Source organism: Sturnus vulgaris, chromosome 3, assembly GCF_052056855.1.
Source record: "Sturnus vulgaris isolate bStuVul1 chromosome 3, bStuVul1.hap1, whole genome shotgun sequence".
Lineage (NCBI taxonomy): Eukaryota > Metazoa > Chordata > Aves > Passeriformes > Sturnidae > Sturnus > Sturnus vulgaris.
The window spans coordinates 9,468,062-9,492,183 of NC_142245.1; the positions used below are offsets into that span (position 1 = coordinate 9,468,062).

Sequence of the window (24,122 nt, forward strand, 5' to 3'; positions counted from 1 at the left end):
ATTTAATAAAATACAAAAATCTTTTATGGCTATTGAGCAGCTAACAGCAACAACAGTTGGTAGTAGGAACACTGGTGAATTTATTGACTATACCATGCCAGATGTAAGTTCTGTTACTTCTGGTACAGAATCTGTACTCCTCTGATACGAAATCTTTATGCTGGGCTATAAACAGCAAATTAACCGTTTATATTTGCCTGACTTCAGTATCAATATATATTGAGAGACTTGGATTAGACTGTAAATTCTGATGGCAATTATCAAACTAGCCCTTTGTCATATAGTATTTTCTTTAACTGATAGCCTAAATTCCTGGCAGGAAAAGGCTCATCTGATAAAAGTTACAAAACATTATTAAAAAGGAGTTATGTCTTATATTTGACCTATTTAATGATCTAATGAATATCTAACCTCAAAAAAGTTAGTGAAGAAAATTTGCTACTTTTCTACTTCATCGCTTCTGTATTAAAATATAGTTTGCCTTGGAGCAGAGTAAATGTTGCCACCACTGTACATGAGGAGGCACAGCTAAAGCATTCTGTCTGACAAATAATTTGAACCCAAAATGAAACATTTGTCACTAAGGTATCAGAGATGCTTTATCCATGAGCATTAGTATGAGATGGCATGGTACCATATCCAGCTTTGTGGGACTAAGGCACAGGCTGGTTAAGTGCTGTGTCTAGAATTACCCAGAAAGTCCAACAGCAGAATAGGAAATGGTGTTGTTCCCCTAATGAGCCCTCTCTGCTGGATTCAACAAGCTGAGGGATTTAAAACATACAAGTAATTAATTTTTCTGGACAAAGAGCAGGCTTTTAAGGCAATTGCTTTATGCATCTGGCTTCAACCAGCAATGTAAACCATGCCATGCTCTGAAAAGCAGATTAAAATAGATCATTAATCATATTTATATTAGAAAGCAATCCATACCCAGGTAAAGCTGTGCAGAATATCCTTCCAACACAGCTGCATGCCACTGGATTATTCCATGTTTGTTTCCATAGCCTCTTCATCCTACTAGGCACAACTATTTCCTCATTCTCAATATCTGGAGGTGATTAAAGTTTTAAAAAGTCAAATATTATGGCCTATATTCTGGTCTTTAAAAAATTTCTGATCTCACTATTCTGTAAAATTAAAGGTAGAAAAATTCACAACCATAAACATATACATCTATCCATATGTGATAGGAGAAATGGGCTTAGTCTTTACAGAAGACTGGATCTGAAAGTATCTGCCAGGTTCTGGAAGAATGGATGTGGGGGTCTTTACCAACATCAAGCTGAGCAAGTTTGTTGCAGAGCAAAGCACAGCCTGAAATTCTCAACTTTGGGGAAAAATGCACACACCTAATAGACTTATGGGTATTAACTTCTCCACCCAGGGCGGGCTAATGGCTTTTTTAATGAGCTGGCAAAGCATGATGAGGGGGAGATACATGTTCAAGGGGGGATATGAAGTAGATGGTTTGGGAAGGCTGTACCTGGGGAAAGGAGGAGGGCAACATGTGTCCTCCGAAAAGTCGAGAGAAACCCTACAGGGATATGGCCCAGTGGGCACTCTCCCTTTATTCCAAAAAAGTTGATTTTTGCAGGATTCCTCTGTCTCCGTTGTTGACAGTAGCCTTTCACAGCGTGATTTCCCACCCAATATGTAATTCTCTTAACTATACAACCCCCCCATCATGGTTATACTGTGTGATACCTAATTGTAACAGGCTGCTGATCACAGTGGACCGACATAGCTCATGGCATCGAGGGGAAAACCCGGGGTTTGTTCCTGAAATGTCCTGGAATTTGAGGCAGCACAATAAACAAATACCGTGCTGCCAGAAACAATTCAGCAGGTCATACTTATCCTTTACAAATACTGGGCCGCTCCAGAGAGGAGTCAGATCACAGAACCCATCACACAAATGCAAACTGTTCGCCAGGCAGACCTGGGCAAGGCCTTCTGGAAGGAGTAGAAGTTCTTCCAGGATGTCGAGCTATGGAATAATACAACATTCATGGCAAACAGAAGCTTTTTTAAGAGCTGCCTGATTTCTCTCAGTGGGAGGAGAGAGAGCAGAAAGATCCCCGCGGGGAGGGGAAGGCGTGTGGGGGGAAGGCGAGCGGCCTTCAGGTGACCCGTCCCCACCTCGGCATTGGTAGGAGACGAACACAGGGAGCAGACCTGGCAAGCTGGGGTGACTCGGGGAGGCTTGGGGCGCCTCTTGGACTCGGTTTCGGGGCCGCTTTGCCGCCCGTGTCCCCCCCCAGCCGCCGCCGCCGCCGCCGCCATGGCAACGGGGGCGGGGCGGTAGCGCGCGCTGACGGCTTCCGGCGTGCGCGCGCGGCGGGCGGCGCGCTCGGGGGGCCCGGCGGAGGTCGGGGCGGTGCTGGTGTTGCGGTCGGTGTCGGTCCCGGTGTGGAGCTGTGTCGGTGTCGCAGCGATGGACACGCTGGGCAGGAAGGTGGTGGTGTGCGACAACGGCACCGGGGTGAGTCTCTGCGGGCGGCGTCGGGACCCGCCCTGCTGCCGGGGCGGAGGGGAAGGGGAAGCCGGGCGACTCCCCCTGGCCCCGGCCCGGCTTCCTGCCGGCACCGCCCGCGGGCCGCGCCCGCCCGGCCCTGCTGCCGCCACCGGGCCCGGCCGCCATCCCGGCGCTCGTGCGGGCCCGCTGAATGAATGGGCGGGGGGGACTGGCGGCCCTCGGCCGGGTGTCCCCGTGTTCTCGAACCGGGGCGGACCGCCGGGGCTCCGCGCTGCTGGGTCTGCTGTGCCCGCCCGCATCCCCTCGGCGTTCTGATTTTTATCGTCAATATCCCGATTTCTCTACGTCACCTGAGCGAGTCTCGCTGTAGCAACGAGCCTTTAGACAAAAATACAGATTTTTTAAAATTCTGAATGATCGCATTATGCGTTGAGCCATCAGGATGTGTCCTGTGTCTGCAGGATTATTAGTTTAGGGAAATGCTTGGGGGTTTTGTTGTTGAGGTTTTGTGGGGGTTTTTTTGTTTGGCTTTTTTTTGGCAGCTGCTGTTCAAAATAGAGCATCATCCTTTCCATAATACTTCTCTGATCTGCCATGTACCTCCAAATTGTCATTTTTTTAATTAAAGGTTTTCTCCCCATCCTTTTCACCCTTTCTGGCCTCCATAAACATGCAGGCACCCCCTGGAAGTCCATCCTTTTGTCAGGCTGTGAGACACCTTGGCAGAAGTGAAAAAGATACCATTTTAAAGCAGAAAGAGATCAGATGCTATCGGTGGATATTTCCCCTTGGTATTTTTTTTTTTTAGCAATCTAGGATTTTCTCTAGTAAAGCAGTATTATGTGGAGGGTTACCTTAACTGGGGGTACATTAAGATCTCTTGAATGGCAAAAAAGACCATTATATGGACATTTGCAATGAAGAAGTGGTTTTTGGGTTTTTTTTTAATAAGCCTAGGAAAGAATAGTTGAGACAAAGGATGCTGTTATTAGAGATTCAGCATCCTAAATTAGAGGGTTTTTCAGTTAACATCTGAAATTGTTAAATTGCTTCAGGAAGAAGAGCATCATATTTGACAGTTCAGGGATTTGACAGTTTTGATGTCTTCGTTAACCCTCATATAGCAAAAATTATCTTTAATGGATAGGGTTCAGAGCCATTGGGTGCTTTTTACACTATCATTTAGAAAAGGGGAATGTTTATTTTTTCTTGTTATAAAGGGATATTGAAGATGCTTTATGGTTTGTTTTTGGTTTGATTTTTTTTGTTGCTCTTTTTTCTTTAATATTCCTATTGTGAGGCCCAAATTAAAAAAAAAAAAAACAACAACTCAGCGTTTCACCATTGGTGTGGTCCTTTATATGTCAATAATCACTGAGTTGTAAAATGTTTAGTGTATTGGTGGTGACAGCAGTTGTGCCTTGGCTGGTCTCAGGTGACCACGGTCAGGTGACACGGGGTAAAAGCGATTGATCCCAATGAGATTTCCCAAGCTGGGTGTGCCACACAGATTTCTTTACAACCTAGGGTATCTGTGTGTGCTTTTAATTCCAGAGACATCTTGGATCGATACATTTTTTCCCTCCGTGAGTTGTACCAGCAGGATATAAATAACTGTAGGAGTGGAAGGTGTCTTTATGGTGCAAGAGGAGAGGCCTGTGTCACTTCAGCTTGTGTGGTTTTGGGTTGTGCTCGGCCTTTGGGCAGAACAATGTGTGTCTGGAAGCCACAGAGCTCCTTGGGTGGGAGAGCAGGATGTCAGAAGTAATTGTTAAGTCAGTCAGCTCAAAATGTTTAGATTGATTTGGGATAATTGAACCAGGATTGGGATAACTAAGCTGGACAAAAATTCCATTCCGTAAAACTTTTGAGTCGCAACTGCATATGGGATATCAAGTAGTTCTATATTGTCAAATCAGTATTTTGATAATAATATTTTTCCTGTATGACAAGAGAGGTTTTATTTTAGAGTTATTTTTGATATCTCACATTTTAAAGCATGATTGAAATTAAAGCTCTTTCCAGATGTTAGAAATCTTAGAGATAAAAAATGGAGAATATATTTGGAAAAATCAGATTAATTTTTAACATTAGGCTTTGTATTTGATATTACTGTTCTTGTTAGCCTGCAGTAGGACTTCTGTTGTATCAGGCTGCAGCCAATCTTTGAGGAAGAGGTGAGTGACTTGAAGGAAGTTCTTGAAGGAAGTTCTTGCAACATGTAGTATGGGAGGCAGGCAATGGCACCTCAAAGGTGTAAGGCATTAGAGGTGGATGTTCTTTTTTTTAGAGGCCAAATGGGAAGTTACTTATTGGCCTGTAAAATTACTGTAACTGTATTTAGGGTTTTTGTTTGAGAGTTGCATCAGTGGAAAGGATCAAGCACGGAGATCTGATAAGAATATTAGTATTTATTTTAAAACCAGTCATGTGACCTGTTTGCAAGCTTCCTCATTCTTTTAGTTTGAAAGAACACTTATACATGCAAGTTCTTAGTGTTTGATGACTCAGTAGGAAGTGAAAGACTCGGTATAAACCACAGTGAAATGGAGAAGAAACTATATATGGTAAAAATTCTTACATACGTGGTCTTGCACACAGGCAGGCTAAATAGCTGTTCTTAGAACATTCTGAAAGTATAGCAAATATGTGCAAAAACAAATGATGATGAAGTCCTTGCAGAAATTGGTAAATTCATGGAGTGCTTGTGTTATTGTTGGAAACATGAGCATTTTACTGAAATTGTTCAATAATTGCTGTGAGGGATGTGCATGGCAAGAGGTGGATGGGAAACAAGTGCACTGTTCTTAAATTGGAGAGTTTCAAACTGAGAGTGGCAGAACAGTGAGTGTTTAATTTTGGGCCCTAGAAAAAATAAGCTGTTCCAGATTACTGCAGTTCATAACGTGTACTTGAAAATTTTGAAGTATTTCCTTTAAGGGACAGGAGAGAGTGGTATTTTGTTTTCTGTACCCCTTCAAAAAATCTAAAAGAGTCCAAAATTAAATCTGTGCATCTACCTCTTGATAGTTTTACTGAGCCTGTTTCTTAAGCCATGATAGGCAATGTTAGGTCATCACAAAACTACTGAACCAGCTGAATATCCAGGATGTTGTCAGGGAGAATACTACAATGGGGATGCCCCCATTGATGGGGAAGCTGACAGAGAAGGCTCACTTGTTCTTATTCTTATCTTCACCAATTTTTTTATGTAGACTGGAAGGGGAAATTTTAAATTTGAAGGCAAGTTAAAATTCTATCCTTTCTGTCTATGGTGGAGTCTATCAGACTTTGTAAAATGTATTTTTTAAGGCTCTCTATTCTGGACAGAAAGAGATGGGGTACAGACTGTGAAGCTTTATCTCGCTCATTGTAGTTCGCATTGATTAAATCTGGTTTTTATTGTGGTTTAGGCTGATTGAAGAAATGAAAATCTATTTTTAAAATCTAGGATTTGTTAATTGCCAAAGTAGTTAATTTCCCAGGAAGATGCGTCAAGGTCTTAATGCAAAAAGAGGCTGGAAGTTACTATTCATATCAAATAGTAAGAATTTTTGTGGTTTTGTAGGTCAGCAGTTTTTAGGTCAGTATAGTTGTATGTGATTCTGAGAGGTGTAAGCCAAGAGGTGCTGATTTTTGTGCAGTAATTGTTTTGGTTACATACATCAGGGTTGCTGTATAAATACTGGGCATTTAGCAGGATTTAAAAGTTTGTGTAGTGGAGCTTCTTGAGGGGGTGTTCCAGGAGTTTAAGTTGTAAAGATTTATTTAGATATTACTTATCTGGTTACTTCTGATACACTGGTGTATTCAGGTATGTGATCCAGAAGTGCTTGTGGCTGCTCTTTGCTTTCTCATAGCAGCACTGCATTATTGAATGCACAGATAAGATCTATACATCTCCTAGGCACCTTGGGCTTAGTATAACCAAAAGAATTGGTAAATAATTGCCTTTTCAGAATATTCTGGGTTTGAAGTAGAAAGAGTGTAATGAGTTGTGTACACAGTGTCATTCTTCAGGTATTCCAAACAGCTCTGCCTTTGGAGGGCAAGCACTGAAGGAATTAAGAAACTAGGGTCACAAAAAAGCAAAATAAAAATCCTTTCTCCCCTCTATTACCCTAGCTTTAATTAAAATATCTCTTGTTTTTTTCTGTAACTGGCTCTATATTTCTTTCCACAGCAAGTGCCCTTTTTTACTGCAGTAAGGTGAATAAATACATGAGCAACAGCACAAGTGACTTTTCACGTTGCCATTAGTGTAATGACAGAATTCCTTTCAGCTGCAATTAGCTGTACTCTTTGCTGGGATAATTGTTCCAGTGGCAGTCTTCAGATCTTGCTTCAGAAAACTCGGCGAATATTTGGAAAATTCTAGCAGATGTCTTTTAAGACAACCTGCAGTGGATAATTACATTTTGGGACAGAATCCCAAGGAGTCTGTGAATTGCCTGTTCTTGGAGGCTCCCAGCACCCAGCTGCTCCAAGCCCTGAACAACCTGCTCAGAATTCAGTGGTGACTGGTTTGAGCCCAGCGTTGGATGAAACAGCTCCTGAGGTTCCCTCCAACCCGAGGGATCCCATGGTGTGGGGTTACTGCTGCTGCACCTCAACGGTTGAGTAATTTTGCAGATGAAAATGTCTTTGTTCTAATATAGTCCAGCATGCAAACTGTGCATCAGAATAAAAGAGGAGTCTTCTCTGTATGAGCTGCTTGTGGATCATCAGAGTACGATACGTGAAAATACCCTATCAAAATAGGATAGCTGAAGAGCATAACTTGCTGATCGCCATGAACTAAACTTGTAACTTCTTGCTGGCATATTTAAAGTTCACATTTTGCAATTGAACTTCCGCTAGTAACTATGTATTTTTTTTTTTTTGTTCAGTAAATTGTCATTGTTTTCTTAGTGTGTATACTATCTTAGGACCTGGTGATATAAAGCTTCCTTTTGTATATATTTGGGTAACAAACTTTCAGAGCATGCTGTTTGGTGAACTGCCACTATCTGAGGTTTTGGCTGTTGGTTTTAGAAGTGCTTACTGCAGACTTTATCCTTAAACTAAACCCTCAAAATTATGAAGCTTTGAGAAATCCATCTGAATTGCTAGTTCACATTTGAGCAGTTTTTATAAGAGTGTAAAACTTGAATTCACAAGATTTTGGGGCTTTTTCTGGTGTGTAATTCATTATGCTACTGTGTGCTGTAATTGGAGAGGTGATGTAATTAGGTTTCATTGGGTACTCATTATAAGGTGATCCCTTACAAAATTAGAGATTTCGGGTTGCTAGCGGACTTTTTTACAGAGTGGCGGACACTGGACCCTTTTACACCTTGCAATGTACTTATTCATTTTAAACTGCTTCTCGAAAATCTGATAGTCTTGATTCATCAGACATTCCGGTAAATACTTTTATTCAGTTTTAAAAATCTATGCATCATCTAAAATGTGTAAAATTGGTTTGAAAGTATAAATCAGTTTGGTTTCCATTGGGGCTCATGCTCTTAAATTTGAACTCTTAATTTTTTACCCCAAACCAGGTTTCTATTTGTAAACAAAAGTAATGCATATTCTAATAAAATTATTTCTTCCTTTTCAGTTTGTGAAATGTGGCTATGCAGGCTCGAATTTTCCAGAGCACATTTTTCCAGCTTTGGTTGGAAGACCCATTATAAGATCAACTGCTAAAGTAGGAAACATTGAAATCAAGGTAAATTTTTTGATTGTTATTTCTTTCTGACAGATAAATATATTTAGGGCAGCTTTTGACTTGTGTGATGTTTGGAAATGTTTTTTCCTTAGCTCCATTTTATGCTGTTTCAGTATCGCTTGATTCATTTCTGTATTGGATTTTAGCCTGTCACAAACTATAACGTTAAGAAGAGGGTAATCTAAAGTAATGAAGGCCTTCAGATAGTACACCTGAGGAGGCAGCAGGTAGGGCTCGAGTGGTTCTCGAAAAAAAGGGCCTCAAATGCCACTATGCAAATGGTGTCAAGATTAGAAGGCAAAAATCAGACAGAAGTGACTGACTGTCACCAGGCTGTACTGTGGGATTTTGAGACTGCTGAAGAACTGCTGGAGCTTCCAGGTTTTTCTGTTCGATTCGCTTTCTACTCAGAGTTGATCATCTGTGATCATGTACGAGATGTTTAACCTTGGTTGTGTTTGCGTTTCATTGTTTCTATGGTTTTTGTTTTCCTTTTGCTGTTGATGGACGTAAGTGCTCCACACCAGTTAGAGATGGAGAGGCTCTGTTCAGGCTGCTTTGTCTTGGGGCATTTTTCCAAGACGTGGAGGGAGAGCCACTGTTGGAGAATTCATTTTCTGAAGTCCGGGGAGCTATAATTTTTCACTTACTTTGTAATTAGAGAGTAACACTTCAAATGTTATTAGTTGCTTCTGCTGTATAGGCTTCGGAAAATGTCTTGGCCCTGCTGTGGTCACATCCTCCCTTCTTGCTTCTAGCCACACAATTCTCACCTTGTGCTGGTCATGCTGCTTGTGCAGGCATGTTGTGAGCTGCTTTAGTGAGCTGATCCAGCTGAAAAAGAGGGATTTCTCAGTCAGGTAAAGTAATGACTGCCTTAATAGACCATCGTGCAAACTCCAGTTGGAGAGGGAGAAGCAGGTGGCAATGCAGAACTGTAGAAGTGCCCACTTAGGCCAGTGAAGGTTAAGTACGACCACACATATATAGGATTTCAATTTTGCTTTCCTTACTGGCTCTGAGCAGCAGTTTAGGAAGAGGAAAGAAATCGGTCCAGTCTTGTTCCTTATTTTCAGAACCCTGCAGTTGACAAGGAGAACTTAAGTTGTTGGGTTTCTGCTTCTTCTTCTGTAAAATGGTTATAGTATCAGTAGAAGGCCATACAAGGAAGTCAAAAGGCTGAAAGACGCTAGAGCTTCCCAAAATGTGGTTTTGTCTTGTAGCTATCTCAATAATGCTTTACCTTGTATCAGCTAAGACAAGTTGGTTGAGAGGATAGAGCTCTTTCCCTTTCACAGTAGAGAGGATTTTTTAATAAGGAGACAGAAAACATAATTCTTTCTTTAGTAAGATTTGGGGAGAGGTATTTCTTTGGGTGTCTTCTTGAACTTAATGTGAGGAGCCTCCTTAAGGGAGGTAGTGGTAAAGTTTTATGAAATTATGCAGTGATTTATGAGTCTAAACTTCCCCCAAAATTTTCTTGCATGAAATCTCACTGTTGAAGTCGTGTTTTCTTTCCAGCTGATTCAATACAGCCTATCCTGCCAGCGTTTGTATCCTCTGATTATCTGATAGTTTAATACTATTACAGATAACAGTGCTGCATTGAAAAGATAGAAGTGGGTAATTGCTATGAGATCAGCAAAAGAATCTGTAAACGATCATCTCGCATGCATTGCTGGTCTTCTGCTTGAGTATGGGTTGTGTGAGTGTATTTCAAAGAGCATAAACTGTGTCTAGATTTTTTCTACAAGTTTTGTATCATCTGCATATAACAGCTTGTCACCCTTTCTTAAGGAAGCAGTATATCAAGAGAAGAAATCCCTGCCACAGACACTTTGGGTATTCTAGTAGGATAATACAGTAGAAAGACTTGTGAAGTGTGAGTGCTGTTTTTCTTTGTGAGAATCTTGCAGATTTCCTAAAAAAATGCATTTTAGCAGATGAGTTTTATGCTAAAATTTAATTCTAGGCATACACTGTGAGTTCTTATGGGATAAGTTTAAAACTGAGTAACGGAAGCTGGAAAGGAGATTATCAGTTTAATTTTTCAAACTATTCAGGAAAGCTGTGCTCCTGTGAAATCCAGAAATTCTGTGAAAGGAGCCTGGAAGCTGATCAAAACCGTGGTTATCATCCATTGAGATACCAATTTCAAGTTGCTTTGACCATATTTTCCTTATGGATTCTCATTTCACCTAGCAGCAGGGATATAGCTTTTTCTCCTACTCAGGAATTCAGTTATTACTGGAAGTATTTTTGCTTAAAATTGCAACTAAAACCAGGAGCATAGATGCTGCTCTTGGCTTTTACTGACTTACTAGTCTGCAGCATGTTTGAGGGGGTATTAAGTCAGTACTAAGGAGTGGCTTTCAATTCTTGGATATATAAAGTGAATTTTTAAAACAAAATTTAAATTTAGCAATTATCAGAGCTGGTTATGGTCAATTGCCATGTGCAGAGTCTTGTCTAGTTCAGTTATACACCTAGCCCAGGGTAAAACTCCACTATTATAATATATTTATACAGAGAATCCTATTTATGAGAGATAGGTAGATACAGTGATCTTGTTTGCAGTCTAGGAAGCCTAAACATGACTTCCCACTGACATGTAGCAATAGCTTCCTTTTAAGAGACGATTTAATCTGATGTGCTGATAATGTTAGTTTGGCCCTAACTAAACTAACTCAAATCGTTTCCTGCTGTACATGCATCTCTTTTCAGCCTAATTCTATTGTGTACTTAAAATAATTTGAGAATTTCATTTAGGCCTTTTCTGACTTTCTTGCTTCTACCTTTTCTTCACCTTTCTTGACCTGTTGAAGTAGAATAACAAAATGATGGTAAGTGAGGTGCCCCTGTGCTTTTTGTTTACCGTTTTTGCTTCATGAGACCTAGTAGCTGTTATGTTATTTTTAAATGCTATTCATTGTTTTGTCTTGTCTTACATTTTACATTTGAATACATACTTATTTTGGACATCGTTCATTGCTTTGGTTTACTGGCAACTAATTAATGAGAATATTTTATGTATTGCTTTTAAATGCTACGTAACCCGTAGTTTTGCAAGATGCAAGAATAACACTGAAAGATCAACATGAACTCAGCATCTTTAACAGCAGAAATTGCTATATTTAACATTACAAACCAAGAGTTTGAAGAAACGTTCAGATTTCAGTGAGACAGATGCTATGGAGTACTGAAGTGGTGGAAACACTGGGTGCCACAATACCGATTCCTCTGCAAATTTCGTTGTGTGTCCTTCCTTTTCTTCAACTGCCAAGTATACATGTTTGTTAGTGTGCTAGTGCTGATGTTCTCAAGAGAGAACAATTGTTCTGCCCTTTAGCTTTGTTTTACAGGATGTGAAAGTTTTGTGCAACTTTCGCTTTGCACCTTTGAATAGCGGCTTTTCCAGGGCTATGTCCTGTTGGGCGGCTTAGAGCCTCAGAGAACAGTGCACAAAGAAGGCTTCTGATTCTTCTAACTGATGGAGTTCGTGTCGTCTTAAATTCTCATGAGTAATGTGGCTACATGGTGCAGTTCTCATAGTATGGTTTCACCAGAATACTTTTGATTGAAAGTGTTGGAGTTTTGATTTTCGTCTTCTGTGCAGTTGAGAGCTGAAGCATGATCTGCTGTGCAGGGGAAAACAAATAAAACAGCTTGTCAGGGAGAGGGGTGAAAGAGGAATGGTTTCACTTAAACTAATTTCAATTAACTTCCTTTTTATATAGTCAACAGCAACTGCTTAGGTTACTCCTAAATTAGGCATTATGAATTGGATGCCAGATTTTTTTCTCGTGCATCTTTTTTTCCCTGGCATTGAAGAGTAGGTTGAGTAACCCTTACTTCCACTGTGCCACGGCAACTGCATATGTTTGAATGAAGCAGCTGGCTTTTCTTTTTCTTTTTTTTTTTTTTATTTTTTTTTGCAATTAATGTTATTATGGACACAGAGCTAATGGTACCTAGAAATATGTTTTTTACAGCCTAAGTACAAGGGAGTCAGTTCAGGCTTCTGTAAAAAATTATGTGATGTAATGAGGAGCAAAGATGTTACTGTGCATACTTCCGTGGGAAAGGAGAAGATGTGATGCTACTAATTTGAATGTGCAATGTTTGCATAACTAACGTTAATAAACAGATTGCCTAATCAGTGTGAAATGACTATACAAATTGCATTAGTTGGTTGTGTTTGTGCAAGAATGCATTACTGGGGTTTCTGGCTTGGGACTTTTGGCAAAGAACAGATGAGGTTACATTTTATATTCAGATGTCTCTTCACACCCTATTGACACAGGCAATATGTAAACCATTGTTTCTTTTAATGTCTGGTGTGGAATTTATAATCTCTTATTTGCTTTTGCTCCTGTTCGGTATGCTTATTCACCACTCATTATTCCTTTTTTGGTATTGTGCACAGAAATTTGCAACATGCATGGAAAAATATTCTGCCAATCCCACCTACTACCCTTATGTGCTGTTTTGCATCTCAGCTCTTAGAAATTAGTATTTGATAAAATAATTTTGGAGGTGTCAGTGGAGAAACATCTGTACTTACAAAGGTTTTGGTCTCTAGCTCTGACAGGATTTATTGATTTCTTTAAGGTAAATTGAAAAAATCAAATTAGTAATGTTTATTTTGGAAAAGCTGTGGGATGGGTAAGAGCCAAATTTAAACATTACATGAAATTTATTCTACTTCTCTCTTAAGTACCTGCAAATGATTAAAAAATGTGGGCATTGTTTAAGAACATATCTGGACACAGGCTGAAGCAGTTCACTGTCATTCTTGAGGAGTTTGGCGTTTAGTAAACTTTGTAAACACTGACATGTTTTTGTATTAAAATTTTACAGGATCTGATGGTTGGTGATGAAGCCAGTGAATTGCGATCAATGCTGGAAGTGAATTATCCAATGGAGAATGGCATAGTTCGAAATTGGGATGATATGAAGCATCTTTGGGATTACACGTTTGGACCAGAAAAACTTAATATTGACACAAAAAATTGTAAAATACTACTCACAGAGCCTCCCATGAATCCGACTAAAAATCGGGAGAAGATTGTGGAGGTATGTCTGTCTAGTAGGACCTGATATACAGTCCTTGGAGCATTGCTAAGAGATTCCTTGTTCCAGTAACACGCAGTGACTGAAGCAAAGCAGTTCTGTTCTCTAACCAAAACCCATTCTCAGCCATAGGGATGAATGCTACTGTGCTTAAATTCAAACCAGCTGATCTCATTCACAAGCTATAAGCAGGCTTCTTGTCTGAAGCATTAATAGCAGCATCAAAACACAGAATTGGAAATACATGTCTGTTTTCACATACCCAGGATACGTTGATTACTAGCTGTTGGATGAATGTTAATTACTTTAAATGACTTGGATTTGTATAAGCCAGTGATGCAGAGGAGATTGGAGCTACATGATGCTTACCAGATGGAGCAGTGTTGTTGGAGGTAGTTGAGACTAAGGTGTGATGACAACCAATGCACTAATATTTAATTAGTGCTAGGGATTACCAATGAAAGCCTTCTAAGAAGGAGAGCTTGGTTCTTACATTCTCAGTCTCAGAGTACTGCCCTGGGTGATCTAAGCTCCAGCTGAACCTTGTATCCAGTGTAGGTTGTCAGATACATATTGTTTAGCTCCTGTACATATCACAGACTCAGGTTTGAAGAGCAGTAATGCTTGATGGGAAAAAAATGTTTAGTTTTCTGTTTTGTTGAATTTTTTCTCATAAGCATCATAGGTATTTTCAATTAATATAAGTTTCAATATCAAAGCCTGTATATATATATTTCCCTGAATTCGTTGCTTAGTCTGTTAAGAATTTACATTTATCATGACCTTTCCTTTGAAATCCTTTTGATCTCACAGGTACAATATTGCTTCCTGCAACTTGGCAGGGAATACATTTGCACTAATCCTTTCTTTCAGTGACAAGCGAGCAAATGAAGTCTAGCAAAGTTGGGAAAACTAAAGTGAAAATAATCAGACTGTGCAATCTAAGTTCAGCTTTTTTTTTTAGCAATTGTGGACATTAGGGTCCTGAGACCTAAGTATCAGGTAATGCAACACTAGTAATATCATGTACTGTGTATCAGCCAGCTGTAGCGTGATAGGCAGAGCAGGTTATTCTGGGTGGCCTCCGTGTAGCAGGAATGGCTCTATTTCCTGTTTCTTTGGTTTTCAGTTGTCAACAATAGTGTTCTTTTTTCTGTTTTCCTGATAAATACAGAAGGACTGATTTTAGTTATTATCATGCCAAGTAATTTTATACCAAAAATTCAAGAGTCTAATATGGCTTCTGAATTCTGATGGAATATTTACATTGCTCCATTTGCCTTTTTAACACCACTCGAGAGACCACAGATGCTTAATCATGATGCAGAAGATTAGTGAGAACTAGAATCCATTTTTGCAAATTTAAATTTGAGTTACACATAAGTTCATTATTTCTATTAATGTTTTGAATGGAACACAGTGTTATGAGAACTTGGAATATTTAGTTTAACTGCAATGTATTTTTGCTCCTTCCATTTTTGACATGCTCTCCTCCTTTCCGGAGAGGAGAGCCCAGTATGAGGCAGAGGACTGAATGAAGATATTTCCTAAACCCTGCAGTAAATATCATAATGTCTCTGCCTTCTGGGATACAGTGCAGCAGCATTTTAGAAGAAAAGCTTGGTCATCTAGACCATATAAAGATGATAGATTATTATGTATGCTGTCCTTCATTCTGTTTCCAGTAATTTTCTCTCCTCATTTCATCACTTTGTCAGATCCACCTGCAATAATAAGGCAGCAAATGTTCACATGTCAGCTATATTGTAAAATATATGTTTAAAAAGTGCTTTTCCTTTAACAGCATGTACAAAACCCGAGTTGCTCCTCAGCTTAATGGAGTGTTTGCTGTTTGTCTTTATCTGCTGCGCTCTCATTGCGTAACACCTTCAGAAGCAGCCACACTGAAGTGGCAAATCAAGAAGCTGTAGAGACACTCAAGCACAGTCACTTTATCTAATCCAACCTAGATTCCTTATATTTTTTTCCAGTTTTTAATTCTTCCTTTCTGTACCCAGTTAGAACATCACTTTGTAGATAATCAAAAATCTGTTATGTGAAGAAGAATCTTTTTAGGGAAACATATTGCTCAGTATTTATATCTTAGGATCTGCTAAGATACATGCCCTGTGTTGAGGCATTTTCCATGTCAAAGAAAGTAATGCAGAGGAGAAAGCATTTCTTTTTTCTTGAAAGAAAGAATGACAACACCCCCAAAGGTTATAAAAGGTTTTGTAGAGGTCTTCAGAGTTCGGTACATATGAAGGCAGTAAGTAGTGCCATTTGAATATTGACTTTGTTTTATGAAGGTGATAATTTAGATTTTTCTTGTATTATTTTTTCATTTAATAAGCACTCAGGTTGTTTGAAAATATCCATTGAAGTAGTGTTGGGTTTAGACAACGATAATCAAAGGGGATCTATTTTGAGTTGCTGCCCTTTCAACTGTTCCCTTTCTGTTCCTTTTCACACTGTTCTAATGGAGGAGGTTTTTTAAATAGTTCAGAATTCTAAAATTGTCAGGCATCAGCTTTTTTCTTCAAAAATATTTAGATATCTTTTACTTGAGCTGTGAAAGCATTTAGGATTCAGCTTCTAATCCTAGAAGTTGCAGGAGGGTTCAGAAGGCTGTAGGGTAGCAAAAGCAATACTTCTGTATGTGTTGGGAATAATCAGAGTTTATCCATTTTTCCTGGTGAAGTTTATTGAGGGGAAAAGTGCTCTACAGCATTTGTTTACTTGGCCTTTTCTTGTGTTTAGGAAGAAAACAAATCCTATAAACTCTACATCTTTTAATCTTGGCCTGCTTCTTAACTGAAACTAGTTCAGTGATTAGGGAAACTTAGTGTACAAGACAAGGAGTTACTTTTCCTGTTCTAGTATGAATTTTGCAAACCTGCAGTTTTCTCTCTATAGTAGATTTTACACTAAATTTAAAAGTTTGTCATTGGTTGCCCTTTGAAAAAGAGAGGAAGGTGGTCCAGATCCAGAGAACAACCTGTGATACTGGGTTTTTTCTAGACTAGGATATGAAGGAATCTGGTCTTTATTTGACATAGTGTGCAGTTGTACAAAGTCTGTATGGCTTAATATAAAGAATGAAAAATGCCCGAACTCTGTTTTAAAGCATCTTAAACAAACATTTTATTCCCAAGTCACACTTCAGTAATGAAATGTTTGGCTGGTCTACAACTACTGCCTTCCACTCATTAGGCACTTTGGAAAAGTGAAAATTTCTGTAAAGCTGCAAAAATGGATGTGTGGGTTTCTTGTCAGTATTTGCTTTTGTTGCTTAACGGATGTGGAATATTTCATCTGGCTTGTCTGTTGTGAACAGGTAAGGTACAGAACTGAATGTACTTGTTGCTGTCTCAGAGCACATAGGTCTGTAATGCTCGTGCAGAATTTGTGTGATGAAAATTCTTGGAAGTGTTTTTGATTAGTAAAAATACAAAACTCTGGAAATACAGTTTTCAAACACCAATGAAATTTCTTTGAGGTATTTGGCCTGTTTTGGAAGCTGATTTTTGCCTTCATCTTACAGGTTATGTTTGAGACGTACCAGTTTTCTGGGGTGTATGTAGCCATCCAGGCTGTTCTTACTCTGTATGCTCAAGGTAGGCAAAATTAACCTAAAATTTCTTTAGTTTCCAAATGTATTGCTGAGCCAAAGTACTAACGTGATATCCAGTACTAGCTGGATCTTGGGCTTAATTCCATGCTGTTCTCTAAGGAAGCTCAGCTCTGACTGACAGCTTGCTTTTTGTTTGAGGAACTATTGATAGGTACCACTTCTTGGTGTTATTTTCATGGGTAAGTGCAAAAACCTGGTTCCTCAAAACTCTTACTGTTTGAGGGTGTCATCGTTTTGCCTTTGGCATCAAGTCTAAGTGGCATACTTTGGATTTTCTGAAAAAGGAAGAACTTTTTACTATGAGTAAGAGTAATTTCAAGAAGGTGATCATGTGACTTTTGCACTATTTTCGGGGGGGGGGGGGGGGGGAAGTTGAGTCTTTTGCTGTAGGTAAACTAAATTGAAGTGGTCCTCAGCCTGAGCAGAAAATAATCGATTGACTGAATTCAATGGAAATTCTGCCATCGACTTCAGTCCATCTAGGATTTTAAGAAGTTACTCACGCACATCAGTTCTAATACCATGACTCCTTGTGTGTGTTTGCTGGTGACTTGGAGTATTTAGCTGTCACATAGCAGGACATAAATATCTATATCCATTAACATGTCACTATAGTGTCTCTGTCCAGGATTAAGAAGCAATGGGGTGCTGAAAGGGTGGCTCTGCCATGCAAGTCTATATAACTACTTGAACCAAAACTGCTTTTGCAAACCTGAATATTAATTTCATTTGCTGCAATCTGTGCTATTACATTTTTTCCCCCTTGGTTTTTTTTTGTTTGATTCCTTACAAATATTTAATTAACTAACATCTGCATCTTAAAGTTTGCTGTATTGTATATGTACCTTACTATGTAGTGCTCAATTACTTTGTGAGTAACAGAATGTGAGACAACTTAGAGCAGTTTGCAGTGTTTCTACATACCTTCATCTAAAACAAAGCTGAAGACCTTCTAAAATGTAAAAATCAACGGTCATAGAAATCAAACATTTGCTTTTGAAAATTAAAAAAAAAGTTCTTTATAACATCCTACTTATTTATATTACTTCAGAGATTAAAGTAGTTGCTAAAGTTATATAAAGATGTACCTCATTTCAATGTACCACACTTCTAAGGTCTCTCTTTAAAATACGATTTCTTGCTTTAGGTAGCTTGTGAGAAACTATAAAACTGTTTTCTGATCAACTTTCACCATTGATTTTTGCCTCTTAAGTATAGAAACTTTTGTTTCTACATGTTCATGATAGCTGTTTTGTATACCTTAGAATTTAATCGTTTGTGGTAAACTTTTTTCATGAGAGTTGATTTTTTTAGACTATGAATGTGGATCTCATTCAGCCTAATACCACTTGTGTGAGGGAATATTAGGCATGTGCTGTATAGTCCAAATATTCTCTGCCTTACGGAAGTGATTTTTTGAATGCTAGTAAAAATCAAGTCCTAAGAATTTAACAAGGTAAACTTGTAGCTTGAATATCTCTAGATTTCTTAATATTTCAGAAATTGATATAAGATTGCACAACTGAATCTGTGGAGGAATTTGTGCCCCAATAGGCATTTAATGAGCGTAGATACTCCCTTTAATTGGAGTGCAATTTAAGATGCCAAAACACCACATAAAATTGTGACTGCTAGAGTTCTAAACATCTAGGTAAAAGTAATACTTTTTAAAAAACGTATGAAAGCATTTGTTACTATGAAAACCTAAAGTTTAATATCTACTGATGACTGAGGGAAGAGAGGTTGTATCAGCTTACAATGAGAAATCCTGTCTTAAACTTGCTGCTGTTTTGCTCCGTTTATGAAAGTGCAATGAAAGTTGTGCTTACCCCCCATTCTTTTAGGTTTGTTGACTGGTGTTGTGGTGGACTCTGGAGATGGTGTGACTCACATTTGCCCAGTTTATGAAGGTTTCTCCCTCCCGCACCTCACGAGACGGTTAGATATCGCTGGGAGGGATATCACTAGGTACCTCATTAAGGTAAGCTGGGAGGGAAAAGGGTTTAAGGTGGAGGCTGGTATCTGTGGTATATTGGTTCAAGTCAAAATCCCTTGATAGCAAGAAACCACATATATTTTCCCTTTATTATTCATATGTTAATTACATTAAGAACTCCTGTATTCTGTGTTACTTCAGTCTATTCTTACTGTTTCCCCATCTGAATCACATGATTATATTGATTATATTGTTATTCAGAGACATCACATTTTCTTTGTGGCAATCTTGTAGGAAGGGAATTTATTCCCTATTTGGGAAGGAAAAGCTCTAAAGTTGGCTTTCTCAATGCCTAAAGTGAAAGCTAAATTGTATTCTCTCAGTTCTACTCATCTATTTTCCGAAAGACTTTCTTACAGTGTGGAAAATAGTGTAGTGGTTCTTCCCTCATTATTAAATAAGAGAGCATGTTTGATAGACAATTCATTTGTTTGGGCGTTTTAAATATAAACAACATCTTAGATTGACAAATCTTAAAGTGGAATATGGGAATGTTCTGAAGTGAAGTTCTAAAGATAAGAATTATTTTGGGTTTTTTTCATTTGTCTTTGTGCTGGTTATGCTGGAAATTGAAATGATGAAGAAAATTCCATTTGGAATAACGCTACTGCTTTTCTGGGGATAATGGATACACTTAATTAATTTGTCTTAATACCCGAATTTGCAGCTAAAAAAGAGAGGTGAACAGAGATAGGTGTTTAAATATACCCCTCTACTGAGAGATCCTGCTAACCTCCTGTGCTCCCTCCAGCTCCTCTTGCTGCGAGGTTACGCTTTCAACCATTCTGCTGATTTTGAGACGGTTCGCATGATCAAGGAGAAGTTGTGTTATGTGGGATACAACATTGAACAGGAGCAGAAGCTGGCACTAGAGACAACAGTTCTAGTTGAATCCTACACGGTGAGTGTCTCGAGACAACTTTCCTTGTCCTAAACTTCCTAGGTTTAAGTTCAGGCGGCATTTAGCTTTGATTCCTTTACAATTTTTCTTGGCCGTAGCTCACCTCAGCCTGTTGAATCAAATTAATTGGTGAAAGTCTTCTACAGGCTTTTTTCCTTTTCAGATTTTCTGTAAGATTTTGTACTCATTTTTGTCATTGTAGATCTTTGAAATTTGAATATTATTGTAAAGGAATTTGTAGAGAAAGTGGACTTATTGTAGCATATGAAATTGTTTCAGCTTTATCCATGCAGCAGTGAAACATGAGACTTCTGTCTCGTGTCAGGAAAGGTAAACTCGCTCTTAGTGGAAATTTTGTGATCACAATTGGAAAAATTTGCAAAAAAGTATTATTCTTGCTGTAAGATAATTTTTAAAATCAATACTAGGTGTTGGTATTGGAAAGAAATATTTGGTAGGTCAGTATTGATGTGTCTGGTCCCTGATGTCTCCAAGTGAATTGCAGAGTGATTAAAGAATTTGTATATTCTTTCAGTACTGCTGAACGACTTTTTGCAGTGCTGAGAATTATCAACAATTTCCTGTGTTAAAACATTTGGGAGCAATGTAGGTCATTTCCTCTTGGTTTTTTTTTAGCATTCAAGTAGCTAAAAGTAGTCTTTTCAATGGTGTTGTTTCTTCCCTAGCTCCCAGATGGCAGGATTATCAAAGTTGGTGGAGAACGGTTTGAGGCACCAGAGGCTCTCTTCCAGCCTCACTTAATCAATGTCGAAGGGGTTGGTGTAGCTGAATTGCTGTTCAACACCATCCAAGCTGCTGACATTGATACCAGGTAAGAGCAGAATATTTAAAATCCTTGGTTTGGATGGAGGAGTGATGCAAGAGCTGTCTTCAAAGTAAAAGCTTTTGCTTTAGTCGCTAATGTGTGCTCCTGGGAGAAGGGTGTATGCTGGGAGTGCGGCTCAGTTTGAGCTTTTGGGGTTGTCTAGAAACTCTTTGAGTAAGAATGAGCAGATAAAATCTTGAAAACACAGTCTTTTTTAATTTCTTCTTTCTGGGAAAGCATGAGCAAGTCTGCTGAAATTGTGCAGTCTCTCTTTGTGCAGTAGTAGTCATTTTTTAGATTTGTATTTACTCCCCTGCCTGTATAGGTACCTATTGTAGTACAGAGTAAACTATACAAAACTACAAAGACTATTTTTTTTGGGTCAGGTCTGAATTCTACAAGCACATTGTGCTGTCTGGAGGGTCTACCATGTACCCTGGGCTGCCTTCACGGCTGGAGCGGGAACTGAAACAGCTCTACCTGGAACGAGTTCTGAAAGGAGATGTGGAAAAACTCTCGGTGGGTATCGCGTGGCTGCTTCACCCGGGGGGCGCAGAGGCTTCCTCTGGATCCCCGCTAGAGGGAACCAAGTGGTCAGAAATGACGGAGCCTGTGGGTGGCCCTCCGTGCCGCTTGCAAAATTACCGCCCCTCCTTCCTCACACTCTGCCTTTGCTTTGTACGTACTTGCAATAAAGTTACCTTCTGGACTCTGCTAGTACCGGTAATTCCTGAAGTCTTGGGTTGATTCGAATGTAAAGTAGGCTGATAAATACCAGGACATGAGTTGTAATGTTGGTTAAACAAAGCTAAGGAGTTCTTGTGCCTTAAAGTTGTCATTGAGAAAAAAACCACTTTTTTTAATCTGTAAAAGTTTTGGTTCGTACTATAATTGAAATACTGAAAAATGAGAGAGGCTAGAGTTCTAGCACACTTTCAGGTGGAGTAAGTTTCCCTTTTCCTTTTTTTTTACTATGATAAGCAGGCAACAGTGTGTTGTTTCTAATGGTGAACTGAATTGAACTTCCCTGGTTCTTAATACAGTGTTCTCTGAAGGTCTTCTGTGGAATGACTCAATTGTACAGAATGTTTTACATCTGAGACAGTATTTTAGTCATAGCTTTGTATTCATTTTTGCTCTTGAAGTTAGAGCTTTAGCACTGAAGACGTTAAGGGAAGATTAATTAGTTAGGACAGTTTAGATTGTGTGAATTTGGTATAATTCTGAAATATTTGTGATTTGATGATCTGGTAACTTCTGATAATTTTGGCCATCAAAGATTAGGAATTATTTCACTTTAAATAGTGTTCCTGAAATGCAAAAATTAGGTCTTTAGTTTTCTGTCAGTATTCTGAATCCTGGGCTTTTTGTTGATATACTGAAAGTACAATTTTTGCCAAGTGTCAGTAGCTGTGTATAATTTCCAATGCAAAGCTTGCACAGAGTGCCCTGTGCTAACATTTCAGTTCTTTAGTTGCATTTTTCTCACTAGACAGTTTCCACTTCATTGTTCTGGTGGAAAGCCCAATTTTATTTTTCAAGGCTTTGTTTGAAAAATCATAGTAACAATTCCTTTTCTTTTTCTCAGAAATTTAAGATCCGAATTGAAGATCCCCCTCGTCGGAAGCACATGGTGTTTCTGGGGGGTGCTGTTCTAGCAGACATCATGAAAGACAAAGACAACTTCTGGATGACCCGACAAGAATACCAAGAAAAGGGAGTCCGTGTGCTGGAGAAGCTTGGTGTGACTGTTCGATAAATCCCAAAGCTTGTTCCCATCACGTCTAAAGCTTTTTTCTTTCATTGCCAATCTCTGAACTCGCTCAGCTACATGCTATGGAAGGGCCTGTCTGTGGCCTTTTGACCCAAACGTCAGGTTTTGTTCTGGTTTCTTGGGGTAGCTTTTGTTAAATGTTTCTTAATGTGGCTAAATTTGACTATTAAATTTGACCACTTCCCTGCAAACAAAACGGAGCAAGAGCAGCCTGTCTACTTCATTGTTCCCTCCCAGTAGGCAGTTGGGTAATTCTGGTAGGCTTTTTCTTCTGGGTTTATTGCTGTAGTCCTGCTAGCTTTTGTCTCTAGTTCACAAGGGGTTGTGTGCCTTTTTTAGCATAAGAAAATCTTTAAACAAGAGTTTTTGCTATTGGATCATTGTGGTGGTTATCTTTGCATCTTTATGCCTCTCTCTACATTAAGTTTGGTTTGTTTTTTTTTCTTTCCTGCAATGAGGAATTTTGATTAAACATTGTTGAAAACTAGTTGAAGTAGCTGGAATGACTTTAATACGCTGTTTCGATGTAATGTGGTTTCATATTCAGTGCTGCCTAAACTGGCTTCTGAGTGGTTTATCCTTAAAGGTGGTGGTGGGGCCTTCAGACTGGATTTCTCTAAGTGGGAATGTAGAGTTGCCACGAATGGAGAAACACCTGATGTTCTGGCAGTTGTACATTTGTGGCCTTATGTGTCTTTTTTCTGGAGAGAGGAGACAGGTTTGAGCTGTGTTTCTTTTTTGTTAAGGGACAGCTGGGGGGGTCAGCCTGACCAAAAATGCCTCTTTTTATAACTACATTTTGGTACCCTGTTGTCTCAGCAAAGGAAGCAAGAATGTTAAATTTGCTATTCTGTAATTGCTGAAGAAACTTAGATATGCTGAGACAGGACCCTCTAAACTTATTGAAGAGATTTCATACTTTCAGAAATGCTTGTGAAAACTGTAACTATAAATATTTAAAGCCCCAGAACTAAGTTTTAAAAAGTCTGATGTTTTAAGTGCTTGTATGTACATCAGAAGCACTTTCATTAAACTTTACAAGTATATTAACCTAGTGCCAAGTAGTTACTGCAAATGAATATTTCAATGATCAGTGTTTATTGCAGCAAGCAGATATTTATAAACAAAGAGTGGTAGTAGGTCATAAAGAATGACTTATATTTGTTCCAGTTAAGAATAATATTGGAATAGGAGATGTTGGTTGGTAAATAGCCACAATTCATTTTATCCAGTCTTGATTTTTGATACTTAACATGGGATGGGGAAGGAAGTGAAAACCAATTATGAAAATGCTGTTTCCAGAAAGTACATTAAAGCTTAGTTGTTCTAAAAACTAGAAGTTGTCACTAGTAATTATCAGCCACCTTCTCTGACTATAGTTGTCTGGTTTTTTGTTTTTTTTTTTCCTACTAGCAGACTGGTAACTATCATTGCAATAAAATCTGCCTTACATTAAGCATGGCAAAAACTGCTTGCATATAAATGCTAGCTAGACTTAGTTCTACTTTGCTTTCCACAGAAATATTATATTACTTCTTACTGGTTTTCAAAGCCTACCATAACATTTAAGCATAAGGATGTCAAGATCTGCTCTTGATTTCCAAACCTTGGAATGTATGAGAGATACTTTCATATACTTGCCATTTGTCTACATCTTTACATTAATATTTGACCCCAGAAACATGGAAATATTAAACTCCCTTGGACTCTTAAAATGTGCTTCCTT

The 24,122-nt window shown here is 38.9% G+C and overlaps 1 protein-coding gene across 2 annotated transcripts; it reads left to right on the plus strand.

Moving 5' to 3' along the window:
* The first annotated feature begins 2,345 nt into the window (after positions 1-2,345).
* On the plus strand, positions 2,346-23,732 carry ACTR2 (actin related protein 2). 2 transcript variants are annotated; one of them, XM_088160968.1, is made up of 10 exons: positions 2,346-2,485; positions 8,082-8,192; positions 11,021-11,035; positions 13,053-13,268; positions 16,810-16,882; positions 18,744-18,880; positions 19,647-19,796; positions 20,483-20,628; positions 21,009-21,141; positions 22,211-23,732. In XM_088160968.1, exons 1-10 carry the CDS (start codon positions 2,438-2,440, stop codon positions 22,379-22,381), a joined length of 1,200 nt encoding a protein of 399 aa, XP_088017094.1. In that variant the 5' UTR covers positions 2,346-2,437; the 3' UTR covers positions 22,382-23,732. The 2 variants fall into 2 exon arrangements, with proteins under 2 accessions (XP_088017094.1, XP_014748647.1); XM_014893161.2 differs by lacking the exon at positions 11,021-11,035.
* Positions 23,733-24,122: the final 390 nt, after the last annotated feature.

Coding starts and splice junctions, on each gene's coding strand:
- ACTR2 (XM_088160968.1), top strand. CDS start 2,438: ATGGACACGCTGGGCAGGAAGGTGGTGGTGTGCGACAACGGCACCGGG. Junction 13,269..16,809: donor ATCGGGAGAAGATTGTGGAG/GTATGTCTGTCT, acceptor TTCATCTTACAG/GTTATGTTTGAGACGTACCA. Junction 16,883..18,743: donor TCTTACTCTGTATGCTCAAG/GTAGGCAAAATT, acceptor CCATTCTTTTAG/GTTTGTTGACTGGTGTTGTG.